General features: G+C 47.5%; 1 protein-coding gene across 5 annotated transcripts in view; it reads left to right on the forward strand.

Moving 5' to 3' along the window:
- The window catches only part of Tenm4 (teneurin transmembrane protein 4), a 362,508-nt gene that overhangs the window by 35,940 nt on the left and 306,568 nt on the right, over positions 1–20,000 (forward strand). Inside the window, exon 4 of one of the 5 annotated variants that reach the window (XM_038313740.1) lies at positions 6,622–6,663. The exons of the other annotated variants lie outside the window; for them this stretch is intronic. Within the exon in view, the coding sequence (XP_038169668.1) occupies positions 6,622–6,663 (42 nt within the window). The remainder of the gene's footprint in view (positions 1–6,621; positions 6,664–20,000) is intronic. 5 annotated transcript variants of the gene reach the window in all.

Here is a 20,000-nt window from a genome sequence, read left to right on the forward strand (position 1 = left end):
CCCAGACCTGAGGGATGCAAACGGCTGTGGTGGAGGGTGGTCTGGGAAGGTAAAAACTAAATATAGACAGAAGGAACAGGGGAGAGTTAGGATTAGGTGACTGCTGTATCTTGAGCCTTTGCTCCAAGACAATTATGACCCCATAGCTGGGGAAACAGAGGTTGGGAATGCTACCGACACCCTTCCGAGGTCAGAGGTGAGCTGCTATGCAGACCTGATGGAGTAACTCCCCCGTTGCCTGGCAACAGTGAAGGCAGTGTTGTAGCCTGAAGATGGATGTGAGATTTTTTTTTTTTTTTTTGGATGTGAGATTTTTTTCTGACCCAGAGGCCTCAGCTTCTTCTCTGTTGAGAAGTGACTTCCCACATTTTCAGGGGAGCATGGGAACTGGTTCAGGGCCTCTGAGCACCTCAACTTCCTCCAGGAGCCTCTGGGATCCTGATGAGCCAGCACAGTGTGAGAACCAGCGTGCAGCAGAGGTTCCAGAACGGGGTGTGTGGCTCAGCGGCGGGACACTTGACACACATGAGCAAGGGTTCGGGCTCAATTCCCAGCACCATTGGTACCAGGGAGGGTCTGTGTGAGAGGCTGTGAAGAATGAGTCCCCTACATGTCCTCAAGATGGAGGTTTTCAGGAAAGTTCCAGAACCTCCTACCAATATGTCTGCTTCCAAAGATGTACTCAGTCCACCAGCCTGGTTCCTGCCCATCCAAGTCCCACCACCCCAAGTTCACCTTGCCATCTCTTTGGGGCTGCTTGACCACCCATGACTTAGTATGGAATTCCCAGTAACATCTCCCAGACATCTCAATGGTCCCAAATCAGAGCATTTGAGATGATTTTTTTTTTAAGACAGCTCAAACATTTCTTTTTTAAACCTAACATTTAAAAAAAATTTTTAATTAAACTTCCTCAATATTTCCTACATGATGGCTTAGGATTTCTTCCGAACATTTTGTTCTTTGAAAGGGATTCTGGAGAGCTAAAAATGTCTGTAATTAGACCCACAATGAGAGCGGGATCTCAGGCACGAGCCTCTGAGGGCTGGAGGTTAACAAGGATCACGCCTTGGTGAAGCACCAGAATAGCATCTGTGGCTCGGCTGACTACGCTACAAATTACAAGGTCCTTTCATCCTTGACATGAGTGGGGGAAGGAAGGCATTGGACTCAAACACTGACGTCTGTGAGCTGGCCTACTGCTATACGCTATTCGGGTGGTAGATTTCTTTTCTTTCGTTTTTTTTTTTTTTTTTAACTTTTCCCACATACATAATTAAAGTTGCTTTTAAATTAAGCATTTGCGAGTGGACACAAAACGCTAAGCCTCCCACAGCTATAGTAGCCAGGGCTTCTGTGCCGCAGAAGTATCCTAGTAAAATAGACCTATGTAGATGGCGCGTCAGCCCCGCCTTACAGATAGACTGAGAACTGCTAGCGTGACCGTTGCTTTGTGGCCTGTCCCTGCTCTTCCACTCTGACCATTACCCTAAGTCACCCGCAATGGTTAATGGCTATGGTGAATTCGGGGGATTGTTAAACTACAATCAGGTCTTTATGCTCTTAGCAGAATATTGCTTATCTGTATCTTCGTAGAACCTTTTAACAAACAGCTTCATAAATCTGAAGTCTACAAATCAAATCAAGCCTCTTATGTATTTCTTCCGACTGAGGAAATCGACTTCTACTGCTCTGCAACCAAAGCAAAGCAAGCAACCGCCTGGGAGACCAGAAACCCAGCTCTGTGCATGTGATACCATCTCCTTGTCAGTACACTGGGGGTCAACACAAGCGGTCCCTGGGTCACGATGACTCAGCTTAGTGAATTTTTGACTTGATATACATATCACCTTTCTGCATGTTGTGTTCAGACAGTATCCAGTCAGTTGTGTGAGACAGACAGCACCTAGTTATAAAATAGATGTTGTATGAAATAACTTTACACAACTACAGGCTGCCGTAGGTAGGCTAGACTAAGCCGAGCTTCCTGGTGCATGCCTATAACCCTGGCACTCGGAATGCAGAGGCTAGACGATCACAAGTTTGGGGCAGGTTTGGGATACAGGGAGTTATAGGCCATCTTTAGCTACATAGAGAAAGCCCAAATTTCAAAAAAAAAAAAAAAAAAAAAAAGGAAAGGAAAGAAACTGTAAGGTAGGCTATAATTGGAAGGTTGAGTGGATGAAGTATATTTTTTATTTATCCTGTTTTCAACATCAGTTGGGTTTACTGGAATATAAGCCTATCAAAAGTCAAGTGCCATCTATAGTTTATTTATAAGATGTTCAGGAGGACCATTGTGTATCACCACCGTGTCACACATAGAGTGTAAGATTAGCAGATGTGAACATCCTTTGGCATAACAATGTGTATTCTGCTTTCTGGTGTGTGGTTTTCTCCCTTCAAAACAGCTTTGATACAGGAACTAGCTCTCTCTGTGTCTCTCTGTCTCCGTGTCTCATTCTGTCTCTGTCTGTGTCTCTGTCTCTCTCTGTGTATCTGTCTGCCTATCGTGTGTGTGTGTGTGTGTGTGTGTGTAAGTGTGTTGGTATATATGTGGGCTAGATGTTGACTTGGGGTATTTTTCTCTATCCTCAATTGCTCCCTACCTTATCTTTTGAGACATCCTCCCTCACTGAACCTGGAGTTCCCTCCGATCCAGCTGGGTTGCCTGGCCTGTGAAGTCAGGTGATGCTTATGTCTCTGCCTCCCCACTGCTGGGATTATAGGTATGTTCTTCTACCTCTGATTCTTTAAAATGGGTTCTAGAGATCTGAACTCAGGTCTTCATTCTTGTACAGCAAGCCCTTCACCAACACAGCCAGCTTTGGCGTGTCAACAAATGTTCAGTGAACTCTGTTCTCCATCCATTCTCATGCAAAGCACTCAGGACAGAGTTCAGAGTCTGCTGGGGACGCAGCCATAACATATCAGGTGCTGCCTATGTAGCCATGAGTCATGAGATAGTGCCAAACTGGCTCTTAGGAGAGCATGAGGCATGCCTTCTGGAGTCAGGGATGCAGGAACAGAGCGCTCAGAGATGAGTGGGTGAGTGGGGAGAGGGAATTTCAGTGCTCTGTGGCTTGTTAGATGACCTCATCTCTCAGGACAAGTCTGTGATCTTCAGTTTTCACTCACAATGAACCAGCCACTGATATGTCTCCCTGGGCAAGTGAAGAGCAGCTTTTCAATCATCAAAATAAGTCTCCAAGGCCCTGGGGAATGGCCAAGAAATACCCATGCCTATTTGTAGTACTTTTATTTATTTTTAACAATATTTTTTTATTAATTTTAAAAGAATTTCATACAGTGTATTTTGAACATTATTTACCCTGCCCCAGGTTCCTCTTATAACCTCTCTCGGGCCACCCATGAGTAGTTAAGAAAGTCTTTGAGCAACACAAGCTCAGCCCCAGGCTCCAAAGAGAGCTTTGTCTTGGGCTCTTGCTCCCTGATCAACAGTCAGGCTGGGATGAGCTAAACCTGGCCATCTGAATGCTTGCAAGGCTTACAGCAGGCCACCTGTGTATCTCATGCCTTCTCATTCAAAGAGACACTTCTTGGAAACTAAGTCCCCAAAGACTCTAACAGAAAGAAACTCAAGACTGCTCATATAGGCCTGGATTCCAGGCCTTGTCTGCCACTCATAGGCCCGGGACCCTGGATATATCATTGCTCTCTTGGACAACTACATCCTTACTTGTTCCTTCCATTTAAATGGTTCAAGGTTGTAAATTCCAGAAATCTAATGGGAAGCCCCTAGGAAGGAAAACACCCTGGAGTGTCACTGTGGTGGCCACGGTAGCCTCACACCTGTGGATGAGGGGAACGGGCTTGTGTCTCTGAGCATGAACTACTGTCATTGTCTTTAAAGAAGGAACCCACGAGGGCAGCTAACTGTTTTCACACGTTAGCATGTGAATCTTTAGCAACCCCCGTTATCTTAATTATAATGAGTAAAACACCTCTCTGGGAGGCCTGAGATTCAGAGTCAGCGAGCCCCTGTGTACTACTCTCAGGGAGCTACAGAACACCCTGATGCCTGACAGCTAAGTCTTGGTTGTAGAGTTTTCCCCCTGTGCAATAAGTGAGCTGCCATCCCAGGCTAGACCCTAGAACCTTCTCTGAGTGGTAACAGCCAAATATGTCTCCAAACATAGCCAAGTATGCCCTGAGGAAGAAAACGGACCCTTTTTGAGGACCAGATGTTTCTGTGTGTGAGCAGAAATAAGGGTCATGCACGGTGCCCAAAGACACAGAGGTCTGTGCCCACCTCACAAGTCACACTGTTCTTTCTTCCATGGGCACTGCTTCAAGCCTCCAGCCTTGACCTTCTCTTCCTCCAGTCCTGCTCTCACTCAGAGCTTGGCACACTTCTCTCTAAGGGCCCATTGCACATCTGGATTAGTGCTGGATCCTAAGAGATCAGCTGTGTGTTCTCAGCCCTGCCATTGTCTACCCCCTTCTCCCACTGTTCCAAGATGGCGACCATGCAGCCAGCTTCTGGGTCCTCATGAGGAGATTTGCATCTTGATGATCGCGTCAGTCCCGGGACCATCAACTTAAGAGCAGTATTTGGCCCTTTGCCTTTTTCCCTCGGTACTTCTTTTCCTGTTGGGTCTTCTGGACCCCTGGCCTGAAAACTAGGTCTCCCGCACGCCCCTACCCACAGCAACTTCCTGAGCTTAAGTAGGTATCTAATAACTAAGCATTTGCTACATTCCTCTTAGGTGCCAAGACTGATATTCTACCATTTCTCCTTATTTTTAATCTCTCTTGATAAATACTGAAAGCACACACCCCTCACCCCGCTCATCTCAGTCACTATGCTGGGTGTGTGCTGTGGATGTAAAAGTGAGCAAAACCAGGCATGGCCTTGCGAGGGGAGGGGGTTTTCGTCACATCATCCATCACAAACATAAATGTGCCTTCACCAGCCTTCCTGTCTCCTCTCTCCTCCCACCCCCTGCCTTCCTCCTGCTTTCTGTCTGCCCCCTTCCTGGCAGCTTATGTCCCTCTGGCTCTCCTCTACCCCCGTCCGAATCCATCAGGGACTCTTCCCAGAACCAGTGAACAGCTTCTTGGGGGTGCTGGATCTCGATCCGGCGCCTGCCGCCCTGGTTTTCTCCTTGGTGAGGGAATGACTGCCTCAGAGGTCTGCTGAAGGGGTTTGACAGGTTAGCTGGGCTGACCGACAAGTAAGGAAGATGGGCCCTTCCTGGGGATGGGAGGACATGAGGCCATCAGTCATCTGCCACAAGCCCTAGACGAGCACGCGGCTGCGCTCCTGTGGGAAACTCCCAGCAGTGGAGGATCAAGGGCTGACAGCCCAGGACCAGTGCCAGATGCCCCAGGTACCCTGCCTGTGATCCTGACTCCTCCCTCCCTGTCAGAGGGAAAAGATGTGCCCAGCTTCACTGGTTAGCATGTTCAAGTGAGACAACAGTTCCTTTCGCTGTTTGGATGAAGCATAACCACTCTGGAGAGTCAGGTCAAGGGAGTTGCTGAGAGATTTTCTGACTCTGAGTGAGAAGGCGGGAGCCCAGGTGAACCTGGGAGGGTCTCTTTGCTTCTCTGAGACTCTTTCCCGTCGTTTGAAACGGGAGTACCAAGGTTCCAAATCCACCTCATAGGCGTGAGGACTCAATGGATCCTTTGCACATGGCTTAGCAAAGTCCCTGGTCCGTGAGGTGTTTGTCATATGCCAGCTCTGCTCCCAGTGACTATTTCGGCTCCCTCCCATGTCTCTCCTCTGATTGTATGACTGCTGAATGCCAAATAGACACGTTCTATTATTATTATTATTTTTATTATTATTGTTATTTATTATTATTAACTTTTTTCCTATTTATTTTACATCCTGACCACAGCTTCATCCCTCTCCCCATTCCCTCCTGCCACTTCCCCTCTGCCCCCTCCCCGCACCCACTCCTCTGTTCAGAAAGGGGCAAGCCTCCCATAGGTGCTAACAAAGCCTGCCCTAGCATGTTGAGGTAGGACTAAGTTCCTCTCCTTTGCTGGGCAAAGCAACCCATCTTTAGGAACAGGTTCCCAAAAGTCAAAGTGTTTAGGGCCAGGCCCTGCTCTCACTGCCAGGAGTCCAGACCAAGCCACCCAACCATCCCACATTTGCAGAGGGCCTAGGCCTGTCTCTTGCAGGTCATATTCTGTGCATTCCCATGAGCGGGCCAGTTGTTTTTGTGGGTTCCCTTTGTGATGACCCTGGCCCCTCTGGCTTCTACAATCCTTCCTTCCTCTCAACAGGATTCCCTGGGCTCTGCCTAGGGCTTGTCTGTGGCTCTGCATCTATTCCCACCAGGTACTGGTCGATTGAAGGCTCACTGACGACAACTAGGGTAGTCACCAGCCTAACTGTAGGAGAAGTCCAGTTCAGGCTACCTATCCACTATTGCTAGAAGTCTTAGCTGGGGTCATTGTTGTAGATGTGTAGGTGTTTCCCTTATATCAGGTTTCTCTCTGACCCAGAAGTACACCCCTAACCCATGGAGATATCTCTTTCTTTACGCTCTTCCTCCACCCACCCTTCAACCCAACTCCTGACGTTCCCATCCCCACCTGCCCCCAGTCTACCCAGGGGATCTCTTCTATTTCCCCTTCCAGGGAAATCCATGCATCCCTCCTCTGGGCCCTCCTTATTTCCTAGTCTCCCTGGGGCTGTGGAATATAGCACGGTTATCCTTTACTTTACAGCTAATATCCGCTTATGAGTGAGTACATACCGTGTTTGTCTTTCTGGGTCTAGGTTACCTCCCTCAGGATGGTTTTTTTTTTTTTTTCCAGTTCCATCCACTTGAGTAAGCACACTCTTGCTCCTCACCCGGGGTGGACGCTGACTGTCCTGTTAAAGAAGGAGCACTGTGGCTATCTTTCCCTCAGTTGCTCCGAGGCCCTTCCCCTCAGCTGGAGAAATACAGCTGTCTAACAGCTGTTAACTTACTCTGCTCCGCAGATCAGGTTCGTTGTCGGGTGATACGATTTTTCCCCATAAAGGACTTGGGGATTTCTCACAGTGAAAGCCGTTTCCATAGTGAGTGATGTTATTAATAGGGCTTCCTGGAAAAGGGCCCACATGAATGGAGAGAGCTGCTTGTTACAAATGCCAAATCACCCTTGTCTCAATTCACCCTCTCCCTTCTTTCTTTTGCCTTCCAACTTCGAAGGCAACTTTCTGAATTAAGATTCCAACTGCAAAGGGCCCTCTAGGAATAGAACCGAGAAATGTTAGGGCCTGGTTTTGAGGAATTCTAAATCACTCTATCCTCTTGGGCCTTTGGTTCCCCCAGGGGCTCTTGGGTTTCCAAGACAGCCAAACATCTAACATGAAATAGGTTGCTGTACTTGGCTGAGAACATATTAATGATGCAGTAAGCAGAGAACACGGACAAAGGAGAAACCAAACCTCTGATCCGGTGCCCTTGCACAGAAAGCAGATGATTGAAGGCGGGGGAGGCAGCAGACTCAAGCGAAACGCATCTATTAGATGCTCGGAGCGTGTGTTATCAGGACCCAGAAAACACATGAAAGCGGCAGACCAGGCTGCCGGAGGAAGCCAGGAGGAAACACAGCAGCTCTGGAAGATGCTTGGTGTGTTAGCATTGAATTCCTTGCAGGCAGAGTCTGGCTCTATTACGTGTAACCCCAGCAGGGAGGGGAGTGAAGACACACGAGCTGAATTTGAAGTGGACACACGAGCTGAATTTGAGGCGTACCTTGGACCTGCGCGATACTCTCACTCACAGTGGTTCTTAATTGTAACCCTAAAAGCTGTGGAGAGAGCTAACTACTGCCCTGGGCAGGATCCCCGCACCTGTATCACGTCTATCCTGCCGTACGGCACTGGAGGTGGTGATGGCACCCTGCACTTCTGCTATTTAGGCTCAGGGTAAATGACATAGAGGGTCCCTTTCCGTAAACCTACTAAGCCCAGGATATTTATTGCCCCCGATGGCCATAGAGTGAACTCAGGTCCTCAGCTACTTTTTCTCCTGGGGATTGGCTTCACCTGAAAGGAGCCGCCTTACCCAGCCCCAGGTTAGACCCAATCTCTGAAGGCTGCCTCGCCCAGCCACTCCTCTGAGGGAAAGGCGGAGGGGAGGAGTAAAGTTCCAAGGCCAGGCTTCCTTACCCTGCTCAAGACTTTCCAAGGCCAGCTCAGCTCCAGAGCTCTCCAGGACACTGGCTGTACTACCTCAAGCTCACCCCCTGCCCAACCTGGTCTCCTCTGTCCTTTCAGGGGGTGTGCCTAAGTGTGGAGAAACTCCTTCTGGAGAGCTGCCACCTGGCGCCCCATTTCCCAGAGAACCAAAGACAAGGAACAGACAGCCCCAAGTCTGTAATCTGGAGCCCTAGATAAGCTGACATGTGATAGTAATACCAAAAGCAACAGCTAATGTTAATTGCTCTTCCATTATGTCTTAAATGTTTTACATTTACCCTGACATAAATCTTTACTACCACCCCATTAAAAGCAAAGACTGAGACACAGGAAAAATGACACCATGCGCTGGATCACACAGCCAAGTAGCAGCAGAGCTGGGGTTCAAATATATGGAGTCTGGACTTGGCCAACTGTGGTAGAGGGTTTATCAAGATCAAACTGAAACATTTCCTTGTAACCGCATAACTGTAGTGAACCCATGTGAGCCTCACCAACCTAGGGGCTGGTGGTACCTATGTCATGGGATTGTGGGGCTGAAGTGAGTCTCAGTCGTTAGTTAGCATATACCTAACATCTACCTGGATCTTGTTGTTAGACCTAAGAATGCTAAAGCCATGACAGATGCAGTAAACACTTCTCAATGGCGCCTGGAGGAAGTGGGTTCTCCATGGCCCATGGAAATCCTAGAGCTGGCTAGATCCAAAGATCAGAGAAGAAATGACCATGGAAATGAGAGGCTTGTATAGAAGAAGAAATGAGTGGAGACAAAGTTAAGGAAAAGGGCAATAAGGTGTACCCACCTTCAGCACTCAGGAAACAAGATGAGGTTCAGAATGGCAGTCTCCAGGATGGTATCTTGAGTGATCTGGGTGGCCAGGTAGGACCCAGGCAGCTGCTATGGCTGCTTCACTCACAGAGCCCTCTTCCCAAACTACTAGACTTTGATCAAAAGGTTTTCCAGTTCTGGGTCTGTTGGAAAACAGCAGTGGGATCGGGAAGTGTCGGTCTCTCCTGGCCATGGCTGCAGCTGGGAAGGAAAAATGGGAATTGGAGCTGGTGATCACCAAGATGCTACTGGTCAGAAACTCAGAGAATGCGTGAATCTTTGGCCTTTCCTTAACTTGGGGAGAATTGCTGGCCCTCTGTGGTTTGTGGATAAAAACCACAAACCACAAACCCACTCTTAGGAGCATTTTCTGTTCTAACCTCTTCCCTTGAAGTTCACAAGACTCTTATTTAGGTCTAGAAAATTCCAAGTTCAAATCTCTGGGCCAAAGTCCACATTTACCCCTTCTCGACCTTCTTACCCGTCTCCTGTTTGACATAGGGGGGCTTTGTGAGAGCACCTCCTAGGAACAAGGGCTTTTTTCCTCTTCCTGTTTATGCATCACAGACTTTTAAAAAGTAACACTGGGGGCAAGAGACATGGCTCAGCAGTTAAAAGAGTATGTTATTTTTTCAGAGGACCTGAAAGAGGTTACCAGCACCCACATCAGGCAACAACTGTAACTGCCTGTAACCAACTCCTTCTCCAAGGCATCTGATGTCTCATGAGCAGGTACCCTGCTCCCTGCCACCACCACCACACACACACACACACACACACACACACGCACGCACGCACGCACGCAAATTCAAACACCTCGCTCACACACACATGCACACACGCACGCGCATACACACACATATGCATACACCTATGCACACACATGCACACACACATAGGCATACACACATGCACACATGCACATGCACACATGCATACAGCTGTGCACACACACAGGCATACATGCACACACATGTGCACATACACACTATCAAATATACCACTTGTGGCTCTTCTTGGCATGAGGACACATGCCTTCCAGTTCATACCTGACCAAGTGCTGTTTTGAATTCCTCTAGGAATATTTCAGAGATGAGCCCCAAATGAGGTCACATTCCCTCTCTCTCTCTCTCTCTCTTACTCTCTCCCTTCCTCCCCCCCTCCTCTCTCAGCATGCATGCATGTGATCAGAAACCAGCCATGTAACTCATACCCAGAGACTGGGCTTGTTTCTGTTGCTCCTGGAAGATTCCCAATTACCTTCCATTCCGCTGTCAGTGTGACAAGCACCTCATTAGGGCATCCAGCTCTGGCTGAAACGGCTCAGGGGAGCCAGTTCAGTTGGGCTCTAAATAAAGTCACTACCCATAAGACCTTACTTAGGCTTCATCTAGGGGGTATGAATAATAATAGCACCCATCACAGAATGCCCACCGTTGCCAAGACCTGAAAAAGCTACAACCAACAAAAGACTTGGCACAGTTCGGTAAATGAATCTTACAGCATCTCCTAAATTGAAAGGGTAGTGGTTAGACAGATAGCTAAGTGATTAGGAGCACTCGCTGCTCCTGAGGAGGACCCAGGTCTGGTGCCCACATCTTGTGACGTACACACACCTGCAACTTTAGCTACAGGGGATATAATTCCTTTTCTTCTGAACTCCGTGAGCGCCTAACACTAAACTAAATTCTGAAAATAAGAGATAATTCTCAGCCTCCAAACTAGTTTGCAAGATATGTTTGTCACTGATATCTGTTACAAAGCACACTGCAGCTCCGAGGGTCTGTGAGGTCACACCTAGTGCGTGAAAGCATGTAGAGGTGTCACAGTTGGTGGGCTTAACCTCATTCCGTCTTTCATCAAGTCCACGTGATGCCAGATCTCTCTTGATGCTGGAAGTAGGGAAATGCACGTGAATTTGACCTAGACCTTGCTGGACAGGGTTTATCGTCTGGTATTAGAGACAAAATAGCTATGTTTTTATGGCAACAACTGGGAGCTGTTTGAAGCGGGGGTGGGGGATACCCGGGGTCTGCCCTCACTTTCCTTCAGCCAGCATCCTCCAGGCATCTTGAAAGATCACAGCGGCTCAGCGCTGACTATGGCAGGTCTTCTCAGAACACACAGCTGATCTTCTGAAGAGGCTGTTCCTAACACCTTTCTCTTTCTTCTGAAGGAGGAACTGATCTCTCCATCAATGGATGGTGGGTATGAACCCTGGTCCAGGAATCTGAAGACCTGGTGCCAGCCCTACCCCTGCTGCTATGGAATGTGTGGCCATTAACCAGGCCTTTTGTAGTCTCTTGGCCCCAGGTTCCTCTTGTGGAATATGGAGACAGTTCTTGGTTCTGCTCAATATCACCTCTGAGGCGATGTGCCATGATTTTATAGTGACCCAAATTATGATCCCTATGGCTCTCTTTCCGTGCCAGGGCTGGGCAGGGTCTATGAGAAATGCAAAAGGAGCAGAGAATGGGATGCCTGTCCGAGGGAGAATGTCCACAGATGATCTAGGCAAGGAACAACAATATATCCTAATTTCAGGATACAATTCAGTTTTCTCCAGACTGGGTATAACTTTACCCTTAGTTACTTGCTGACTACAAAGGTATATTTTCTTGGATATGCACAACTTTAGGATGCTATGAGGGCTTACTTTTAAGTTGCATAGTTCGATGAGATTGATATATGCTCCATCTGCATTGTCCTATGATCAGATGACTTAAACAATAGATGGGCTACTAAGACTAGAATCTAAAGAGTCAGTCAGGGAGGCTGAAGAGACCTGAGGAGTCAAACCGAGCAACCCCTTCCCTCTGTAGGTGAAGACCCTGTCTTGTCTGCTTGTGCCGCCATTTGCTTGCAAGGTGGCACCTTGAACACTACAGCCTCTGGGCATGAGAGCCATGTGAATTCATATGCAGCAGAAAGCCCGAAAGAGCCACACCTCCTCGGTCAAGCTATTATAATGCATTTACCTACTCATGAGTCCTGCCTCCTGACTCTGTTGCAGTAGGAAGCACGTTTCTAACTCATCAATTTGGGGAGACACATTCCAATCACAGTGGGCCCAGAGGCATCAAGAACAAATATATTCCAGGCAGGTAAATAGTCTAAGTCTAAGATAGATGTGCACTGACAATCTAGATGTCTTGTCCATCAGCCTTGCTCTGACATCATTATCGAAGTCCAGTACATCTATCCTTCTCACAACATAATGATGGAGATGTATCTCTATGGCAAGTCTTATGTAAACTTTCAAAGCTCATAGACAGATATGGTCAAATACTATTCGTTTCACTTACTAACTAAATGACCTAAGAACTGTCTACATCTTATAACAGTGTCTAATGTTCCTTTTGGTGTGTCATTGTCCAAGACAAATACCTAGCAATGGCTCTCAACAGGGTCAGAGAACAAGACCCTCCATTGTCCTATAGAGGGTAGCCAAGTGGTAGTAAGTGCTGTCCAAATCTCCACCCGTGTTTGCAAGCCCTCCTGGAATCCACCAACCCTGCTCAGCTGGGCTGCCACTTAGGGCGCAGACATCAGTGCAGTGCAAGGCAGCCCCTCTCTTCTCGGCCAATGACTGAGTAGCTTTTTACTGCCACATTAATTAAGAGCGAAGCAGATAATTGGCATTAGCTCATAGGAGCTGAGACATCATTAATGGTTCTTTTTACACTAGTTGTAGACCATTCGTTGCGATAAATCTTGATTTGAATGGAGTTTGCACTCATTTTCATTTACCCCTAATGGTAGGAGAAAGGCCTTTCCTTGACACATGGAAATTAGAAGGGTCTTGTAGCTGCAGTAGGTAGACCCGAAATTGGTGTTTGCTGAATAAATGAATGGATTTCTAAAAGTAAATGAGCAAATGGAAGAATAAATAAAGGGTGTTTGTTGGGTAAGTGGTTATAGGCGCATGCTTTGGGCCGTGACTTCGTTCCTCTGAGCGTTGGTTTCCTGTGTGTTATATAGAAACGCTTGTCCCCAGTCCACCGTTACTATGATGATGGCAAAGTATGTCTGAAGCTCCCATAACAATCGGCCTGTTTAAGTGCTTGGAGAAGGCATTGTTCCCACCTCCTCCTGTTCACCACCGTTATCATCTTCATCATCATGCTCTTAGGACGTGCATCATCACCACCCTCTTTGTGATCCTCATCATCCCCATCATTTTTTTTTACAAAGCTTTATAGACCACGATCAAAGCTAGTCTTCACCCTTACTGGGAATATCACTTTCAGAAAAACAAAACCCTTCCTTTTGTGGCGTCTGTCTTTTTCAAACCTTTTATTCTGAAATAATTGCATTTCCAGACAGGACCCCTTTCTTCTGCGGTCTAAGGGGTAATTGCTGCAGCCACTGTCATGCTGAAAGGTTTCCAGAGGCTGGCGAAGAGAGGCATGCATGGGGGTGAGCGCCGCTCTCCCTCCGGTCCTGGAACTGATTACCTTGTTTGCTTCAATCACAACTCAGCACAAAGATCCTTTGCAGGGGGTGCTGACTGCCTAGCTGAGCCCAGCCAGTAGCGCATCCTTTGAAAGGCTGTGAAGGAATAGCCACGGAGCGAGCGGGGCACCGTGTAGGGTCAAACAACGAGTAACAGACTCACATTCCCGCCTTGGTCTGCAGTTTACTCTTGAGGTTTTAGGGCTTCCATCACTTCACAGGCAAAATTATGTTCATACGATGCCTTCCAGGGTGGCTGTGAAGATTCACTGAGATAAACGCGTGTGAGGGTGACATGGTGCCTGGCACAAAACAGGTGACGGGTGAAGCGTATGATAATTGGTGAAAGTCAGCACTGTGGCCGGGGCTCCCTGGCACTTCCTACAAGAGTCCCGCCCGTCTGCCTCCACTCCCTGGCTTATCTCGCCCCTCAAGACCTCTTGGTCTATGCAAAGTTGCTTTCGTGTAAGAATGATTGTGCCAAACCAGTTGGCTACAGCTCAGCACCCACTATCATGCTTCTCACACGATCTTTTACTTGCTCGGCCCAAAGTCGCAGGGATTTTCCTTTGGAAATACCCTGTGCCACAAACCCCAGCAGGAGACTGGCCAGATGGCTCAGTGAGCAAGGCCGCTTGCCGCCAGACCTCGTGACCTGTGGTAGAGCCCCAGGACCCACACGGCAGAAGGGAGAGAAGGAAGAGACTTCTGGAAATTGTTCTGACACCAACATACACCCCATGTTAAGCAGAGAGATGCGGAGGAGACACAAATAAATGTAATTAAAGAGATTTTAAGCCAGTAGAATGCACGAGTCTATGGCATACTAGAGTATGATGAGCAGCTTAGAGACCCCTTGTGTCCTGTTCTTCAGGTGCACCACCATGGTTCAAAGCCTACACTTCCCCTTTGGGTGGTCTGGGGTTTCTCATGTCATCATGTGCTCAGACTTCATCTCGGGGTGTGAGTAGGGTAACCAGTTCATAACTCTCTGAGGATGGCAGTGCGGCCAGCCCCAACTCTGGCTCAACTCCTCCCCACCAAGGCATTTTCTAGTGCAGGTCAGGTGCTATATAGAACGAACACCCCCTACCATGAGAACAGTCATTTAACCAATGGCCAGCTGGATTACTGTGTAAATACCACAGCTCATTCGGGCTGTCAGAGTGATCCTCAGATGCATGTGTACTGTCTCACATCCCTGCTCCATCAGTGTGTGCCTCGTTCTCAGAATCTCTGTGAGCCCAAGTCATGTCTTCCACAGCCTTGTGTATAAGAGGAGCAACTCTGGAAGGCGTGGCCATTCTGGAAACAGAAGCTTCCTGGACCACGAGGGACGTGTGAAGGCCCTTGGTCTTCAGAAGCTTGTGTTCTTGGCAGGGGACTTGAAAACGCAGAAGGTTAGGGGAACAAGACTGTGTTGAAGATTGCTCTGAGGACTAAGTTAAAAAAGAAAAGGTGTATAAAATTTCAGGCAATTTGCTAATAGGCATCAAACAATGGGTGAGCATGTGTTGGGTGCCAAGCTCTGGGTTGGTACAATAGGATGCAGCAATGAAAAAGACACAGACTGTATCCTCCAGTAACATTGTGCAGTAACACAGGCATGCAGCCACGGAGAGCATCACAAGAGCTCCAAGGAGAAGGCCTGGGCTTAGCAATGGCAGGTTTTCTTGCCCTGCAGAATGAGCTTGGGGTTCTTAGCATAGCATAGGAGCCCAAGGATGATTGTGGAGCAAAGCTAAGCAGTTGAGCAGGGAAGAGAGGTCGCTGGTGCAGAAAGTCCTGAGCGGAACTAAGAGTCCCTTTCTTCTCAGATTGTCTAAAATGCTTTTTCATTTTTAAGTTTGTTTTTATTTTGTGGATGGTCTGCACATGTCATATGGAGCTCAGAGGCCAACTTGAAGGGTTGGCTCTCTCTACCAAGTGGCTTCCAGAGATTGAACTCAGGTTGCTGGGCAGCAAGCACCTTTACCCACTGAATCATCTTGATGGACCAAATGTTGGGTTTTGTTTTGTTTTGTTTTAACGCATTTATTTATTTGCGTCTTAGATCTTTGATCTCAGAGAAGAAAAAGGCCCATCCGAGCAATCTGAATGCCACCAGTGACGGTCAGCAGCAGGGCCCAAAATGCAAGGGATTTTGTTGTTGCCTTTTATATGTGAGGGAAATTCCCATTTATATTCTAAGGTTCAAATGCTTTCAGGGATGAGGTGGGAAGGAAGAATCTGAGCTGCAAGCTATTGTTCATGCTTGGCTGATATTTAATCGGTTTGTTGGGTCGTAATTGAGACCACAGCTCCAGTGGCAGAAATTCAAACGATCAAGTCGAAGCCAGTGAGTCTTTCTCATTATTTATCTTACAGTAGAGATAACCTTTTCATTATTGAGATATAATTTCCAAATGAGATAGCTAATATTAAAACAGAATTAGCAACATGAGCACAATATTTGGGAAGAAATTTCTAATAGCTTTTTTTTGTAAATTTTAATGTCTGCAAAATTAGTGTTCAATCTTGCTGCTGTGTTAACTGATGATTGAGACTGGTTGGAGAATGGTCCCAGTCAGCCGACTGACAGTGGGGGTGTGCCAGGTCTCTTAATTCTTCCTGTCAGTCACATGACCCTGTGTAGTCTGCACTAGCAGACTGGATGATTTGTCTTGCACTACATATGGGCTATAATTGGCTGTATTGTTTCATAAAGAAGGGTTGGATTCTGAGTATGGAGATGAGCTATGCAGATGTGACAAGATGAGTTCTTTTCTCTTTTGTCTTTTGTTTTCTCTGTGTAGCTGTTCTAGCTGTCTAGGAACTTAGTCTGTAGACCAGGCTGGTCTCAAACTCACCGAGATCCACCTGCCTCTGCCTCCCGAGTGCTAGGATTAAAAGCGTGTGCCACCACCTGCCTAAGATGAGTGAGTCTTAAAGTCTTACAAAGCTATTTAGCTGACACAGACGCAAGATAATGAACTAAGAAATGGTAACATGTATTCTCGTGCCTGGGGGCCATGCACATTTATCAGCAATTCACAGACACGCCAGGCTCACCTTCCAGTACCTCACTTCTCTGTGAATCCTGGTTCGAGGAGGGCGTCCTTTGTATCCCCAGGGCTCCCTTCCATCTAGCCGTCTCATGTCTGCAGACTCACGTCTTCCATCAGACATCTCAACTGCTACCGAAGAACTTGCACATAGCATTAAACACAACTTCTAGAAGGTGGTTGATAAATACTCGTTCACATAATAAGGAACCAATTGGGATGGGAGGATGCTTCGCAAACCAAGTGAGAGGAGAACGTGGGAGGGAACATTCCAGAAGAGGCAACAACCAGAGAGGACCTCCAGAGGTAGGGGCAGCGATTCTTTCTGCTCCAACAGGCATGGTTATTTTGCTTCTTGTGGGAGAATTGGCACTCAGGGTATGTTCAGGTACCAGAGCTTGCTTTGGAGGGGACAGGTGGCTCTACATATGCTGATAACTCTTTCCCTTCATCCTCCAGGAAGTGAAAGAGTGGCTTTGGTCTAGGCCCCGGGGACTTAGGGATGGGCCAGGCTGGAGGAATTCCCTCTCTCAAGCACAAGTGTATGGTAGAACTCCAGCCAGGAAAGTGGTTCTTGTGGGGTCACAGCTGTGTGGAGGGGGACAAGGCAAACAACTGTTCTAGAAGAGAGTCTTCCAGAAACAGAAACCCAAGAGGTAGTGGAAGAGACAGAAAGTGGGAGCCCTGCTTCTATCCTGGCTCTCCTGCCGGAGTCCTGCCCATCTCTAGGCTTGTTCCTCTGTCAAATGTGGTTATGCTCGCTCTGTAAATCCATCTCTGTTTCTGCCCCTCAGCCAACCCAGCCGTTCTAAGCCTGATAATTTGAAAGTCTGGCAAAAAAAAAAAAAAATCCTTGAAGAAACACATGGATCACCTTGGCCTTAGGCCTTAGTAAACCACCTCCACTCTACTTGCTGGGCCTGCCTCGAATCACATCATATATTAAGCCCATTTGGAAAATGAGGCGGGGTGTGGGGGTGGTCTCCAGGAAGAGAGTAAACCTATTCCGGGTAATCTCTCTCTCGCCAGCCACTCTTGCCTCCTGAGACAGAGATAAGCACATTGTTTCAATCAGGCCCGAGTTCCATTTCCTTATCTTAAAACTATCTTCTACCACATTATAAATAATCGGCTTACCAGGGAGCTAGGCCAGACCCCAGTGTGTGTGTGTGTGTGTGTGTGTGTGTGTGTGTGTGTGTGTGTGTGTGTGTATACATTTTTTGGCATAGCAAGCAGGGCCCAGGTAGCAACCTAGATCCTCAAGCATCCCAAGTGAATGGGATTCCCACCCCTGACCGTCAGAACAAGGAGCTGGATACTGGCAGGAGAGAGAACCTCAGGGTAAATTTACAATCTAAACATTAAGCATGGATAGCTAAGAACCCGAGGGTTGCAGACACAAACCACGATCATCACAAATCAACCTGCTTCATGTTCATCCAAGCCGCAGACGTTGGTGTTAGAAACAGCTAGAAGTAGGGGTGTGTTCCATGCCGTCAGGAAAGACGACCTCTGAGAATGAGGTCCACCTTTTCTCCAAGCAGGGCCTACTGCATTGTTTCCGGGCCCAAATTAAAAATGAAAATGTTCTTTGTGTGCTGTCAGCAATGATTTCAAGATGGCAGCGGTAGAAATTGAATGGAGCCTGGAGGTTTCCTGAGCCCTAGCTCTGGGCAGGCCGGCCCTGCCCCTTCAGCAGCATGAACCCTGTCTGTGGATCTCGGAGCTCAGATGTACTGGCTTGCCTGCCTGCTTGCATGCTTGCCAGCCACACGCCTGCCTGCAAACCCTTTTGCATGCATGCTTGCTAGCCTCCATTCCATAGCCGGTTTAATGGTTTGAATGTGTGATATGCTTCCTTGGCTCAAAAGTCCAACAAGACATGATGACGCACACTGGAAACTTACTCTGCCCCATCCGTCCTCTTTCCCCCACATTTCCCAGCACTCCGTGTCACTGAATTCCAGAGTCCTTTTTACAAATATAAACATGGTCTTACCTGGGCACCTTTCTTGAAAGACCCAAAGTTGCGTACTCATCGGTTTCTCTGTGCCATGCTTGGCAACATTTTTCCAGGAATCCAGTAGCCCCCACCATAGCTGCCCCTCTGCTTCCTATCTTCAAAACCACACAAAACAGGGACAGTTCCTCTCACTGTGAAACTCTGCATAGGTGTGGGAACTGAGGACAGTTCCCTCCCCACCCCCACCGCATTGAGCCTCAACTTTTTTGAATCGCAATCTATTTTCTCAGCCATTTTTCTCAGGTTATGGTGTCTGGGATGTTTTGTCACCTGTGACTTCTGGTATGTATGGGACCCAGAACGAGTCAAACTTTCTGCCGGAAGTTGAGAAAACTAACTAGGTAAATAAATAGTGATCTCTTCTCTTCCACCTTTCTCATGCCCAAACAGTCTGAGCGTCCTCCCTAATGAGAATAATAGCCTCGTTGGAAAGTTACTGTGTGCCAGGAACCAGGCTGTGCACATATCAATATGATGACACCTTCAGATAATGCCATAGGATATATGGTGTAATTGCCTCTCCCAGACAGGCAGCTCAGGAGAGTGTATGGGATGTTTGGTGTAATGGCCCCCAATAGACAGGTAGCTCAGGGAGTCTATACAAGAAGCAAATGTCAAAAGGAAGGTTCCAGCAGGTCTTCCCAATACCAAACCTTGTTCTGTAGTCAGATCTGTCTTTGGGCTGCCAACTCACAAATAATGGTGTGGAGAATACTTAGTAATTATGAAAACTTGGCCATGAGCTCATGCTTGTCCCACTAGCTCTTATAATTTTAAGTAACCTGCTTTTATTAATCCATGTTCTGTCGCGTGGCCCAGTTACCTCTACTCTGTACTGTACATCTGACCTCTTCAGTGTCTCCCTGGTGTTTCTATACTGCCAACTCTGCTTCCTCCGTATCTGGCTGGCAACTCCACCTTCTTTCCAACGTTCTCTCTGTGCCCAAAAGTCTCGCCTATGTCTCGTGCCTAGCTATTGGCCATTCAGCTTTTTTGTGTATACCAGTCACAGCAAATACATCTTCATAGTGTACAAATAGCCCACCACATTAGTCTTCTCTGGTCCAGAATCACACCTCCCCTCTCAGTCCCCTTGGGGTCCAATATGGGGTTGACAGTTGACCCTTTCCCAAAGAGTGTCTCTACATACACGATGTCAACCGTGCAGTTCCCCCCTGCACACGTCAAGCCCTGATCCCCCCACCATCATCTGTCCTGTCATTGACTTGTTGCTGCCATGACTCTCAAGGTGATGGCGTGCTTTCAGGCTTTTAAATATCAACCAAATTGATAACTTTGACCCAGTCATCTTCTCAAATGCCAAACTTCAATTTCAAACTACTCATTTGCATTTTGTCTTGACTGGGTCATGTGCCTCCAACTACAGCATCAGAAAGACAACTCACAATCATAACCCCAATCCTGAGTGGCCCCCAGTTTTTGCTGTCTTGAGGAATGGAATAATCTTCCTCC

The sequence above is a fragment of the Arvicola amphibius genome, chromosome 12 (genome assembly GCF_903992535.2).
Source record: "Arvicola amphibius chromosome 12, mArvAmp1.2, whole genome shotgun sequence".
In the NCBI taxonomy this organism is placed as follows: Eukaryota; Metazoa; Chordata; class Mammalia; order Rodentia; family Cricetidae; genus Arvicola; species Arvicola amphibius.